General features: G+C 40.2%; 1 protein-coding gene across 4 annotated transcripts in view; it reads left to right on the top strand.

Moving 5' to 3' along the window:
- The first annotated feature begins 405 nt into the window (after positions 1-405).
- LOC127631742 (neural cell adhesion molecule 1-like) overlaps positions 406-12,955 on the top strand; it is a 155,029-nt gene continuing 142,479 nt past the window's right edge. For all 4 annotated transcript variants that reach the window (XM_052110031.1, XM_052110030.1, XM_052110032.1 and 1 more), the window contains exon 1: positions 406-650. In XM_052110031.1, coding sequence (XP_051965991.1) covers positions 599-650 — 52 coding nt within the window. In that variant the 5' untranslated portion in view covers positions 406-598. The remainder of the gene's footprint in view (positions 651-12,955) is intronic.

The raw sequence follows: 12,955 nt of genomic DNA, 5'->3' as shown, positions 1-12,955 counted from the left end.
TGTAGCCTAACTCATACCCTGCACGTGATTAAACGTCAAAAGGGTTTGTGATAAGCTTATGTAGCCTGTATCTAGCTGGCAAACACTTAAATAAAAACTAAAATAAAAATAGAATAAAAATAGCTCTTTACACTTTTATTTTACAAATGGCTGTCTTAAAGCCGCATCTAATCAAATCTATCCGAATCGTCTACAAAAGATGGTGCATATGACTTCATTTCCCCCTCCCATCTCCTTCTCTCTCTAGTCCAGGTATACAGTATTTTATGTTTGCTCCTGGCTGGGTCCAGTGCACTATTTGATCATATCGCCTCTCCTCAGAGGCGCCGCTTATTGGGCGGATTAATTTGTGTGCATCTTAAAGCCGTGTGCACGCGCTCTTGCATTGCCTCTCCATCTCAGCGCGCGGCATATGGGCACGCTAATTTAAACCGCAACAATATCAATACAGTCCAACGGCCAAGATCTTCATTCTGAGCAGCGCCCTTTCAAGGAAACTTCCCAAAAACTTCGCAGGCATAAGGATTACGCATTCTTCATCGCAAGCAAGGAAGAAAACCTAGATAACACACACATTGTGCTACAGAAAGGGATTGCAATGTTTCCGACCAAGTCGATAATCTCGGTGCTTCTTTTCTTTGGCAACGCAGGTAAGATCGCGTTCAGGTGTTATGCCATTATTGTACGCGGAATGCAAACTGTTAGATAATAAATAGCTGGGGTTTTGTGTATTTTACTTGCTTGTCTTCTTTTATTTGAACTCTTGGGTCACTGATAGCGATGTTGATGTAGTGTCAGTGGCAGGTGCATCATAATTCGACCGATTTGAATATCGCTGTGCTCTTTAATAGTCCTAAGTATACTGTTACAGTTTATGAGACGCAATGTGTTTACTGAATATCTGATAAAGCAGAGCTTCTCAATATACAGCTTATATGGACTATTGTTAGCTAAATGGCTTGGCTATTTCCAATTAGCTTTGACAATGGGACAAGATAATCTGATCCAATATTATGTCCAGTCCTTTACTTTGTGCTGCTGCTTGACGTGTGCAAGCCAAACAATCTGCTTACATTATCCAGTTCTGTGTTAGGTGTCTCTATTATAAACCATGCCACCTTTGTAAACACTACGTCTCATTTAGAAAGACTTGCATTCAGGGGGTTGTTAAATCTCTAAGTTAAAGTATCTGCTGAATTGCATAACGTGTTTTAAGGAATCGCATTGATTTTAATTGATTCCTGTTAAATCCTAATGGGACCGTGGAGGGATTCTTATTTGTTAATCCACCTGCTGCACGAGTTGAGAAAGATCCAATCAGCGGGTTCTGCGGTTTGATGTCGGCATTACTTTATTATTTTATCTATGATGTCACATACAATAAATTCACGCGGAATCCCGACCTCATTTTATAAAGAATAGCATCACCGTTTTGGCAACAAAAAAAACAAACAAACAAAAAAAAAACAATTATGACTCATTGTCATTGTTAACATTATGTATTCAATGTTTATATTTGCAATTATGCTATTATGTACTTGGAAAAATCTATCTGTTATTTCACCAAAACTATTAGTAAAATGCTCAAAAAGATTGAATTATATATATTTTTATTTTGTTAACTTGCACTCTTCAACAGCATTAAAGGGATAGTTTACCTAGAAACGAAGATTCTGTCATTGTTTACTCACCCTCACGTTGTTTCAATCCCCTATGACTTTTTTAGTCATCATTCATTTTGATTGTATGGCGAAAAGATGCAATTTTTTTTTACTGAAGTGGTGATTCTGTCCAGCACCTCCTTCAGTGAACCACAAAAACGCACAGCCACATTAACTGTAGCATGGCTAAATTCTGTAGCAGGAATATATTCAACTCAATGGGAATTTGCGAAGGACTACAGTGGCAAAAAAATACAAAAATGAATTCAAAATTTTCCAGTGCAGATTTCAAATGGAGTTTAAATTTAGTGAATTTTGACTCGTGAATTTGCTGTGTTAACCAATAGAGCGCAACATTGTCCGCCCACTTTGTCAGCCATCTGGGTTCTGAAAGTATTTTTCGCACTGAACATGAACCAAACCAACCCAACCAGCTCCAAGGTGAATCACAGCATTACAGACATCTGAAAATCAGACAAAATGACAAAGGTACAAGATTGTGTATACTTGCCATCTTTCACGAGGGAATGAAGTACAATCCCATGAAGCACTGCACATGATGTAATCAAATAAAAAACAAAACAATGGAAATATATAAAACTTTTGCAAAACTGTTGATTTAGATTGATTTTAAGTAGGGCTGCATGATGTGGAGGAAAAATACTGTATGCAATATTCGATGTGCGATACGATACTAAGTCATCGGAGTGCACAGACCATCAGAACCCCCACTGCAAATCTAAAAATAAAATCCAAGTGATCACAAAAATACTTGTCTTTTGTTCCAAATTGCATTTAAACCTTGTATCCTAAAATACAGTCTTCCCAATAGCTATGTAGCAGATATTAAAATTCATATTTGATTTTGTTTTTTTTTAAAGCATATTGTGGGATTTCCTAAAATATTCTGTGTTGTGAAATTTATTTTTTACACTGTTTTCATGTTCGTATTTATTTCAGAATAATTTCATTCAATGTGGGACTTTAATTTTGAAATATGTTGTCCAGAAGCGATTGCTGTAGACATTTACATAGGTTTAACATTCCTATTCTCAGTTCATTGAAACCCATTCTTTGATAATATATCTAAAGCGGCCATTAAATATGCCAAATTTGAGTTTCAAACTGGCGTGTGGTCTCATTATTATGAGCACAAATGTTGCGTTAATACTCTTAAATGCCGTGTATGACATATCACAATAGCTGCCCTTCTAAGGGAGCAGGGCACTCTCTCTCTCTCTCTCTCTCTCTCGCTCCCTCTCGCTCTCTCTCTCTTATAGCTCCAAAAAAAAAACCTGAATGAACATTAGAGGGTATGTTGAAAGCTATACAGTGCAACTTACTGAAATCAATTGTGTCTTCTCGCTGCTCATCATGCTCGCTGCACGCACACACAAGTGACAATCATGCCCGGTCTGTTATCTGCTATCTGCGTTGCCATACACGCTATTTAACATATTCAAAATATCATACCGTTATCGCAAGCACTCATGATATATCTATCACGATATGTACATTTGCAATATTTTTATAAATTCGATATATCGTGCAGACCTAATTTTAAGGATAGAACAAATATATTTTTAATTTACTGCAAAATATTCTGATGTAAACAAATATGTAGTTTACGGTTTGTGTTGTCACCATACCAAATTTTCAGTAGTCGTATCAATGGAAGCGCAGCGTAGTTCTAGCGGGAAGACTAGCAACTGTACATCATCACTTCATTAGCTGGGTAATTCCTAGCCAATCGCATGTAACCCATTGCTTGATAAGTCTGCTCACAATCTATCACATTGCTGTTTCAGTGTGCTAACACAGGCAACCTCCACCACCCCACCACCACCAGTTGAGCCCCGTCCCACACGGGGTATGCTCCTCGCCCCTGCCTCCTATCTCTGGCAGGACATGACAGTTCTGGGTACAACTCCCTCAGACCGCCAGACAGGGCCTATGCCAAAGAGAGAGACATTACTTTCTGTTTTACATTTATCAAATAAATGGCATCTTAAACTTCACTCAAGCCTGCGTGTCTTCCCGATAGAAGTACTAGTTACATTTAACTGTTCTCGATACCACAGCAAAAATAGTGTAATGTGCTATTAACACACTCATTTAGCCTGTTTTAGAATTGCACGTTTTAATTTAATTTAATCATCAAAATAGTGTCTAATCAAAGAAATTTCTAAAACGATTAGCCGAATAATATAACAATTACTTTTCAACTATTGTTTTTTTTTTACCAAACTTTTATTCAGTACAACAGCACTCTTACTTGTGATATATTGCTTAACTTTAATAATAATAATATTATTAATAATAATCATAATAATATTAATCATTAATTAATAATCATCATCATTATTATTACTTATTTATTATTATTACTATTATGGTGAATATTACATGTTACTATACAGTTGTAATATATTTCTGTTGCATTATCAGGTATCTAGATTTTATTATATGATGGAAGCTTTACTTGTTGTTGGTATGGAACAACATGCGGGTAAGTAAATAATGACATAATCATGAAGCCTGTCAAGATAATGTCTTTTCTATTTTGCCCCAAAATCAAAAGAAACAAATAAGAAATACATTTTTGCCTTTATAAAATTAAGTCTAAATAAATAATACCCTTTTTATGGCATTAAGATAAAAAAAAAAAGCTTAAGTGTCCTGAACAAAACTGAAAAGTCTTTATGGTCCTAAACGTAAGCTAGATTTTTTATAATATGATATAATATTTATTATTATTATTATTATTATTATTATTATTATTATTATTGATTTGAGGTTAAAAATTACCAGGACATTTTCTTGTTGGAATGGAGGAATCACTCTTTCAGGTGAACTGTCCATTTAAGATTTGACTATATTTGTAGACCGGCCTCCTATGTGTAATTGTTTTGATTATATGAGGTAAACACAAGGCTATTTAACTGGAGATGCTCTGGGATCTTATCAGTGTTATCTGGGAGATAAGATGGGCGGAGCCCTGCGGTCACATGATGCACTTCCACTGGCTTTGGGCATGAGTCATTTTTGTGATGTAATCTCCTGATGCCGTTAAGCTCTCTTTGGGCTTTTAATTAGCTGTGCTAGAGATATCCTTGCCCTGACTCTGAGGGCCTGAGCAAGATGACAAACAATACATGGGATGTAACCCAGAGAATTGCTGTTAAACCCAGAAACACAACAGACTGAGCGCATTGACTCTGTTTTGAATTTGAAGAGATGTGGCCTTAAGAAATTGGGATTTAACAGGACAGATGTTGCCCTGACAGATCAATTTCCCATGATCATTAATGCTGTACACCACATAAACACACACACACATTCATACACAGAGAAAGTGTCTGTCATGCACAAAGTGTAACTGAGAATTTGTCTCCTCTTGGCTGATGAGATCTGTGCATCTGCATTAGATGTTTCACAGGAACACTGTTAATTTGTGTCTACGATGTTGTATATGATGTTTGCAGTTTGTGCAAATAAATGGAATTTGCATTGGCTGGCCACCCAGCATTAACCCTCTTAAATCCAATATTATAAAATGGAGAGCTCAGACTCTAAATTCTGATTGGATGAGCTGCTTTCAAAGCAGTTGTAAAATGACTGTAAATGCCCACCTGTTACCGCTCATATTTTGTATTAATGTGCCAAGTTGCTATGTTGCTGATGAATTCTGTTTAAGGCCTGCCCATTTGTGCACTTTGAATCATTGAAACCATAAAGCCATGATTGTTTTTTTTTTTTGTGTGCAGCAGAGTTTACTTGTTTATCCTGGTATGTTGTGTCCCAATAAATCACCTTAAACGTCTATAATAATTTCCCAGAGATGCTGCAGCAGTTGATTTTAAAGGACAGGGTAACAATCATTAAAAGGGGTATTGCTCAGGCCTGTCTCCATGGAGGGGCCTAGGTGGGCCTGGCCCACACATTCATGAGCATGGCCCGGCCGCTCAACTGTCCAGCCTACCCTGATGGCCCACCCTACATTTTGAGCTCTCTTCAGAATCATTTTTATAAAAAAATGTGTATGTAAGCTCTCATGTATGCTTTCGAACAACTGTGAAGGACTGCCTACTCAAGGACCTGTCAATAACCACTGCGCTGAAACAAGAGTTTTGAACTTTGCCATTTATTCTCACAAAACCGGTCAAGAAAATGTCCTGTTTTACTCCGATATCAAAAGAAACAAATAAAAAGTATATTTTGCACAAAGATTTGTTAAATTTTGACACATTATTTTCAGGTACTCATATTTTACCTCTCAATTCTCATCATCACAACATGAAAATTCAAAAATATATTATTGAATTTATGCCTGTTTATCATATTAGTACTCTCTTGGTACTGAGTATCAATTTTGCTGTTTTAAAAACAATTGTTCTACAGCATCTTTTTACTGTAATTTTTTTTTAATAAATAATGACAGCGATTCCTCATTGAATACAATGGGAATAGTACAAGTAAAAGGTCTGGATGTGTAACTGTAATGAAAATTGGGTGGTAAAATGTGCTTAAATGTCCTGAAAATAAAGTCACAATGCAGAAATGACACAAAGCGGTTAAATATGACCTGGACATTTATTGACAGGTTTCAAGTGAATGAAAACCAAAAAGTGTTCTGAAAACCTTTTTCAGATGTTGGTCCTCTCCGTTGCATTAGTTTATTTGGGGCACTGGTTGAAGCAAAAAAAAGCCTCAACAAAGTCTTTAATGATGTCAACTGGATGTTGCGCACTGAAGATATTAATAAACAATTCTGAATAAATTCTAGAGACTGTTGCGTATGCCCAGGAGATCATCAGTTACAGAAATACTCAAACCAGCCCGTCTGGCACCAACAATCATGCCACGTTCCAAATCACTGAGATCCAATTTTTTTCCCCATTCTGATGGTTAATGTGAACATTAATTGAAGCTCCTCACCAGCATCTGCACTGCCCTGCTGCCACACGATTGGCTGTTTAGATAATTACATGGATGATTGTTGGTGCCAGACGTGCTGGTTTGAGTATTTATTTAACTGCTTATCTCCTGGGTTTTTCACACACAAAAGTGTCTAGAATTTATTCAGAATTATGCCAAAAACACAAAACATCAAGTGAGTGGCAGTTCTGCAGACGGAAATGCCTTGTTTATGAGAGAGGTCAACAGAGAATGTCCAGACTGGTTCGAACTGACAAAGTCTACGATAACTCAAACAACTGCTCTGTACAATTGTGGTGAGAAGTATATAATCTCAGAATGCTATTCTGAGATGCGTGTTGGTGCCGTTTTGGCAGCATGAGGGGGACCTTCACAATATTAGGCAGGTGTTTTTAATGTTGTGGCTGATTAGTGTATACTAAAGCAAAACCTTCAGACTAAATCTCAGCATAGAGACATCTCTAATAAAATGTGAGGTAGTTTTTGTGCTCCTCAAAGAAGGCATGTTTCATTCATAATTTTAACAAGCATTATTCATTTTATATAAATCTTAACTGATTATAAGGAAAAATTAGGGCTGTCAATCGATTAAAATCTTTAATTGAATGAATTACACGGTGTCCCGATGTTCCGAATCGCATATACAAATATTTGCTGGGAAAGCCCCTCTTATAACAATAACTCAATATATAAGGATTATACATATATCAATATATAATTATACATAGTTATCTTTAATTATGTAAAAATTATATATATATATATAAAAATATTCAGATAATTAAAATGCTTTACATTCAGAGTTAATCATTGATAAGACAATACAAAAAGCATCTTTAGAATACAATGTATTGTTTATTACCATATTATTGATCATAAGTCAATCATTGGCATACATTTCACAGCAATCCATTTCACAAGTGAATTTGTCAATCAATTGGAGATTTATTATTATCTAATATCATAAACATAACATTTTTAGGTCACTATGTCAAGTTAAATATAGTTTAATACTCAATCTTTAAACACATCTTGAGATCCCTTAGATCGCATTTGTGCTCCTTCGAGTGTTTTGAACACAAGAACGTAACGCATGTTTGTGTTGTTCTGCCTATTGAAGTGTTTTCTTCACTGTATAAACTGTGTGTTGCTCATACAGATGAAATTTAACGTACTGCCCTCTGGAGTAAACAGGTGGTACTACAAGCTTGCATTTCTCAGGAATCTTCCTTATTATGGTCCTTGGGCATGCGATTAATTGCGTAAATGTTTTTAACGCGTTATTTTTTGTCAAATTAATGGCACTGAATTAACACGTTAAATCGACAGCCCTAGTAAAAATACATTCAAATAGTTAGGAATGTCAAGAATGTTTGATATACTGTATTTTTTTCAAGTATATTCATATTTGAATGTTCATTAACTGATCTGTTGAGCAATATATAATGTTTGCTAATAATAAAGTTATTAGTAATTGTTAACAAATATATTTTTTAACTGATGTTCATAAGGTGATCAGCCACATCTGCTGATGCATCATGGTGAGATTAATATACACATGCTTTGTAATTTAGCAAGTAGGTCAATATAATATTTTTCGGATTTCCAGTTGTAATTTTTTACTCAGTTTTTCAGTACATGCTTATGCATATGTTGTGACACCGAAGTGTTACTTTTGTTTTTATTCTGTGACTGTGACCAAAATGTTTTAAATTGGGGGCATGAGTGCTCTTTAACAAAATTGTTAGCATAATGCCCAGCATTTTAATATCAGGTGTGGAAGTTAAGTGGGGCCTTAGAGCTGGAGCTGGGCCTGATATTACTGATATTTCTGCCATATAGAGTATGAAGGCTTCATGATAAAGATCTCATGTATAGGTAAATTAATGGGGACAAATGTGCCTTTTGCAATGCATAATCTGGTGGATGGGAGTGGGGGAGTTGGAGTGATGCTTGTACAGGTGTTTGCTTGTAGTAGATGCTATGTCTTGGAATGAGCCCTGTGTTTTGTAAAATCTTGAAGAGAATAGGACAGGGAGGATCACTTCTGAAAGGAATACATTAATGCCTTTTCATGCTAAAGGATTTTTTTTGTCACACCATAGGGTATTAATGAAATAATGCTACAATTTATATTGAAAATGTTATCCCGTAGGGCTGCAAAATTGATTGTGATTATTTTGAAAAATATTGTGATTTGAACTGCGATTATGATGGTAATGTTTTCCACATGTTCAACTGCAAAAAAGGCTACTGGGGTTCCCTTTACAAAAGGCTTCACTACGATGTTGCGCTGCTAAGCGCTACGGGGAACAGCTTTCGCTGTGAGCCGAGCTGAATAATGTGTGGAACACGTCAATGAACATTGACCGGAATTTATAGCCTCGGCTGATGTAATCATTAGATGCACCTGAGGCCAGGCTATAAATGGATACGTCACCAGGTGTCGTCAGAAACTCTTTTTTCAGAGCGATTCTGTTTCTGTGTGTTTCACACACCCTGTCAAAACTTTCTTTCCTCTGTTAGGAGTTAGAATCAGTTAGACAGTGTGCAGTGAACTTTGTTCTTTGTTCTCTTTTCTCTTCTGTTTAGAAAATATTATATATAGCCTATATATTTCTAAAAAAAGAGAGAATGACTGAAAGCCGCAAACGGTGCGTGTTCCCCTCTTCTCGCTCTGTAGCTGAAGACGACACACATCAGTTAACAGGCAGAGTGCGTCGTGCTCCCCTCGCTTGCTTCCGGGAGTCAGCACTCTCGAAAAGAAGATTGTTCGTGGGGCTCTTGCATGGTTTTGGCTGAGGAGCAAGAGACGGGTTGATCCCTTTCTCTCACTCTCTCCCCAAACCCAGCTGTTTCTTCACATGATCTCGACGCTTCTCGGATCATTAGGTGGATCGCTATTCTCTTCCCGCCTCCGAGCTTTCCGTCCGCGATAAAAAATCTACGGAGGAATTGCTCGATGTTGTTACTCGTGCGGTTGCCAGATTGGTCTGGCCACACGAAAAAGAGACCCCCAAACGCTCCAAATTAGGGGATAGATTTTATCTTCCAGTCTAAGAAAGGGAACGCCTCATGGGTTCCTTCCTTCTTTGATAAACCTCCATTAAGAGCTTTTTGGCTCATGGAGAACCCCTAAAAAAATACAAAAAATATATATATATTTTCTTCCCGTGTTCACATACCCTCGGCGTCATTATATTCGACTGTCGTGGGTGCTGAGGCACGGCGGTATTCAGTGATGCCGCCCGGTCGAAGAGACGCTTGCGGGCTATCTCTCGCCGGGCTCGGCATCGTCACTTAAGAAGCCCTCTCTCCCCTCAAAGCCTTGTAGGACAACCTCCACTTTAGTGGGAAGGGCTTATCAAGCAGCAGGTCAGGCTGGTGCTGCTCGGCACACTATGCTGTTCCTCCCAGTTGGGAGTTTTCGCTGTTCCTGCATTCCTGCGTTCCTCGACAACCCCTCAACAGGAAGTGTTAAAATATAATACCCATCTCAGAGATCCTGGCAGCGTGGGAACTTCTGCCCGATATATTATTTTCTGTGGGTCTTATAAGGGCGTCAGGATTTAATTCCCTGCCGCTTTTCCGTGTTTCAACGGCATGTTTTCACTACCGTGAACCGGATTTCTTTTTATGTAAAAAAAAAAAAAAATATGTAACTCAATCTCCTGGTTAAAGGGGCCATGGTATGTGTTCCCCTTCCAGAGAGAGATTTAGGTTATTACACTAAATACTTCCCGTTTCCCATGGAGGGTGAGGGGTGGCGTCTGGCTTAGATCTTAAAGCTTGAACTACCCGTGGGTGTTCAAGTCCAAGATGATGCCTGTCAAGACGGTCGTGTCTCAAGCCCTACAACTCGTTTGGCTGGTCACCATCGATCTTATGACGCACTTCTATACTTCATTTAGAAGTTCTGCCACAACATGGAAAGTTCCTGAGGTTCACTTCGGGGCGAAGTCTTCCAGGGTCAGGTTCTTTCACTCAGCCTAGCCCTTTTTACCCGCACATTCACAATGCATGATGTAGCGCTGGCTCTTTGCGACTCTGGGGCATCTGCATTCTGAATTATGTAGACGACTGGCTGATCCTAGCGCAGTTCCAGGAACTGGCAGTTCAGCACAGGGACATCGTCTTAGCTCATCTGTTTCTCTGGGGTTGAGGCTCAACGCCAAGAAAGCGTCCTCTCTCCCACTCAGAACACTGTCTATCGGGGCATCGTATGGAGTTCAATCTCAATGCGGGCACAACTGTCTCCCGCTAGGATTGAGTCCATTTAGATCACCCTGAGCAAAGTCAGGCTAGGTCAAGGTTGCACTGTTATCAGTATCAATGATTTCCAGGTCTCAGGGCGAATGCGTCCACAGTGATCCCTCTGGACCTTCTGCTCATGAGACCGTTTTTGTTGTGGCTAAAAGCCAGGGGATTTCTTCCAAGGGCCAAAACCCCTAGGCTAAATAGGGTTACGCGCCTCAGGCTTCGTTCCCTTTCTATGTGGTTCAGACCCGGTTTTCTGCCTTGGGTCCCACTCTAGGTGCGTCTTGTTGTCGCAGGCTGCTAACGACAGACACCTCCCTGATGGGCGGGGTAGCGGCCTTAAGTGGTCAGTCCAGCTTAAGGGGATAGGAGGGTCGTCAGCTCGGTTGTCACAGTCTCTGTCTCGGGTTGATGGCTGTATTTCTGGCCCTGAAATACCTCCTCCTGAGGCTGCCATGTCTTGGTGCGGGTGGACAATGCAGTGGTAGCCTCTTACATAAATCATCAAGGAGACCTACGTTCTTGTCAGCTGTATTTCTGACACGTTGGGTTCTCCTTAGGGCCCAGGGCAAGCTCCTGTCATTCAGGTCAGTTATATCCCTGGATGCCCGTATATGGGAGCAGATTTACGGTCCATACCAACGGGGGAGTTAAGAACTCCACCCTAAGGTAGTAGTTGCCCAGAGTTCACCAGCAAGGGTTTTTGCCTCTTACTGATAGCACCACGCTGGCCGAACAGGGCTTGGTTCTCGGAGCTAATCTCTTCCCTCGACGGCTCGCCTTTGGCGATGCCGAACAGGAAGGATCTTCTGTCTCAGGCACAGGGCAATGTTTCATCCCTGCCCCAAATTGTGGAATCTTTCATGTTTGGCCCCTAAGGGTACCAACTGAGGGACACAGGGCTCTCTCCTGAGGTTATCGAGACCTTTTAAATGCCGGGCTTTTTCCATTTGGAACAAGTTTGGGTGAGATCTTAGGGCAGAAGAGGACCTCTTCGCCTCTATGAATAGCGCAATGTCTCCTCTACTTCTCCCTGAAATCACCCAGCCCCCTTGGGTCTGGACGTTAAAACACATACATGACCCAGAATGCGTCTGTATGTGTTTCTTTCCCCGGTTTCTCTGCTCCCGGGAGTCTTGGCAATGTTCACCAGCAAGGGTCTTGCCTCCTATTAATGGTGTTGCGCTAGCTAAACAGGATATTGTTCTCGGAGGTAATATCTCTCCTCGACGGCTCGCCTTGGGCGATTCCGAACAGGTAGGACCTTCTTTCTCAGGCTCAGGGGGCATATTCATCCCCGGCCCGAATTGTGAAACCTTTCATGCTTGGCCCCTGTAGGGTACCAACTGAGGTTCACAGGGCTTTCTCCTGAAGTTATCGAGACCATTGCAAGCGCTAGGGCTCCCTCCCTTGGAACTGATCTGGGTAGATTTTACAGGGCAGAAGAGGACCTCTTCACCTCTGTTGATAGCGCAATGTCTCCTCTACTTCTCCCTGAGTCACCCAGTCCCCCCCCTCGGGGGTGCTGATCGTGGTGGCGCATACATGGCACAAATGCGACTGCATGCGTTTCCTTCTAATAAGTTCAAATTACAGAACCAGCTAACTGCCAGTTTGCTTCAGTTCTGGATTTTCTGTGGAAGGAACTGTCAGCGGGCACTTGCCTCGCCACTGCCAGGTTCTACGTGGCTTCCACTTCGGTTTGCCACGCCTTGATGGGCGGGGTGCCCTCTAAGAGGCATCCTTGCTAGGACCTCTTCATAGGGTAAGACCCCCCTTTTTAAAACCTCTAGAGTCAGCGTTTGGTAGACTTCTGACTCTCAAGATGGTTTTTCATATGGCAATTACGTCTCTAAGGAGACTTGGGTACCTACAGGCTCTGTCTCTTTTGCCGGCCTGTTTTGAGTTGCCCCAGGTAGGACCAAGAGCATTCTTTGCACCCTCACCCTGACTACCTGCCCAAGATGCCTTTCTCGACTCTTGGCCAGTCATTCTCTAAGCCTTCTGCTCCCTGCCGTTTGTAATGCCGGAGCAGCTAAAGACTACTCAGACTTTGTCCAGTCTGTGCCCTTCAGAATTATGTCCACCGCATTTGCTAG

The sequence above is a fragment of the Xyrauchen texanus genome, chromosome 38 (assembly GCF_025860055.1).
Source record: "Xyrauchen texanus isolate HMW12.3.18 chromosome 38, RBS_HiC_50CHRs, whole genome shotgun sequence".
NCBI lineage: Eukaryota > Metazoa > Chordata > Actinopteri > Cypriniformes > Catostomidae > Xyrauchen > Xyrauchen texanus.
Note: the sequence above shows the minus strand (reverse complement) of the source record. Positions and strands in the feature narration are given on the sequence as shown.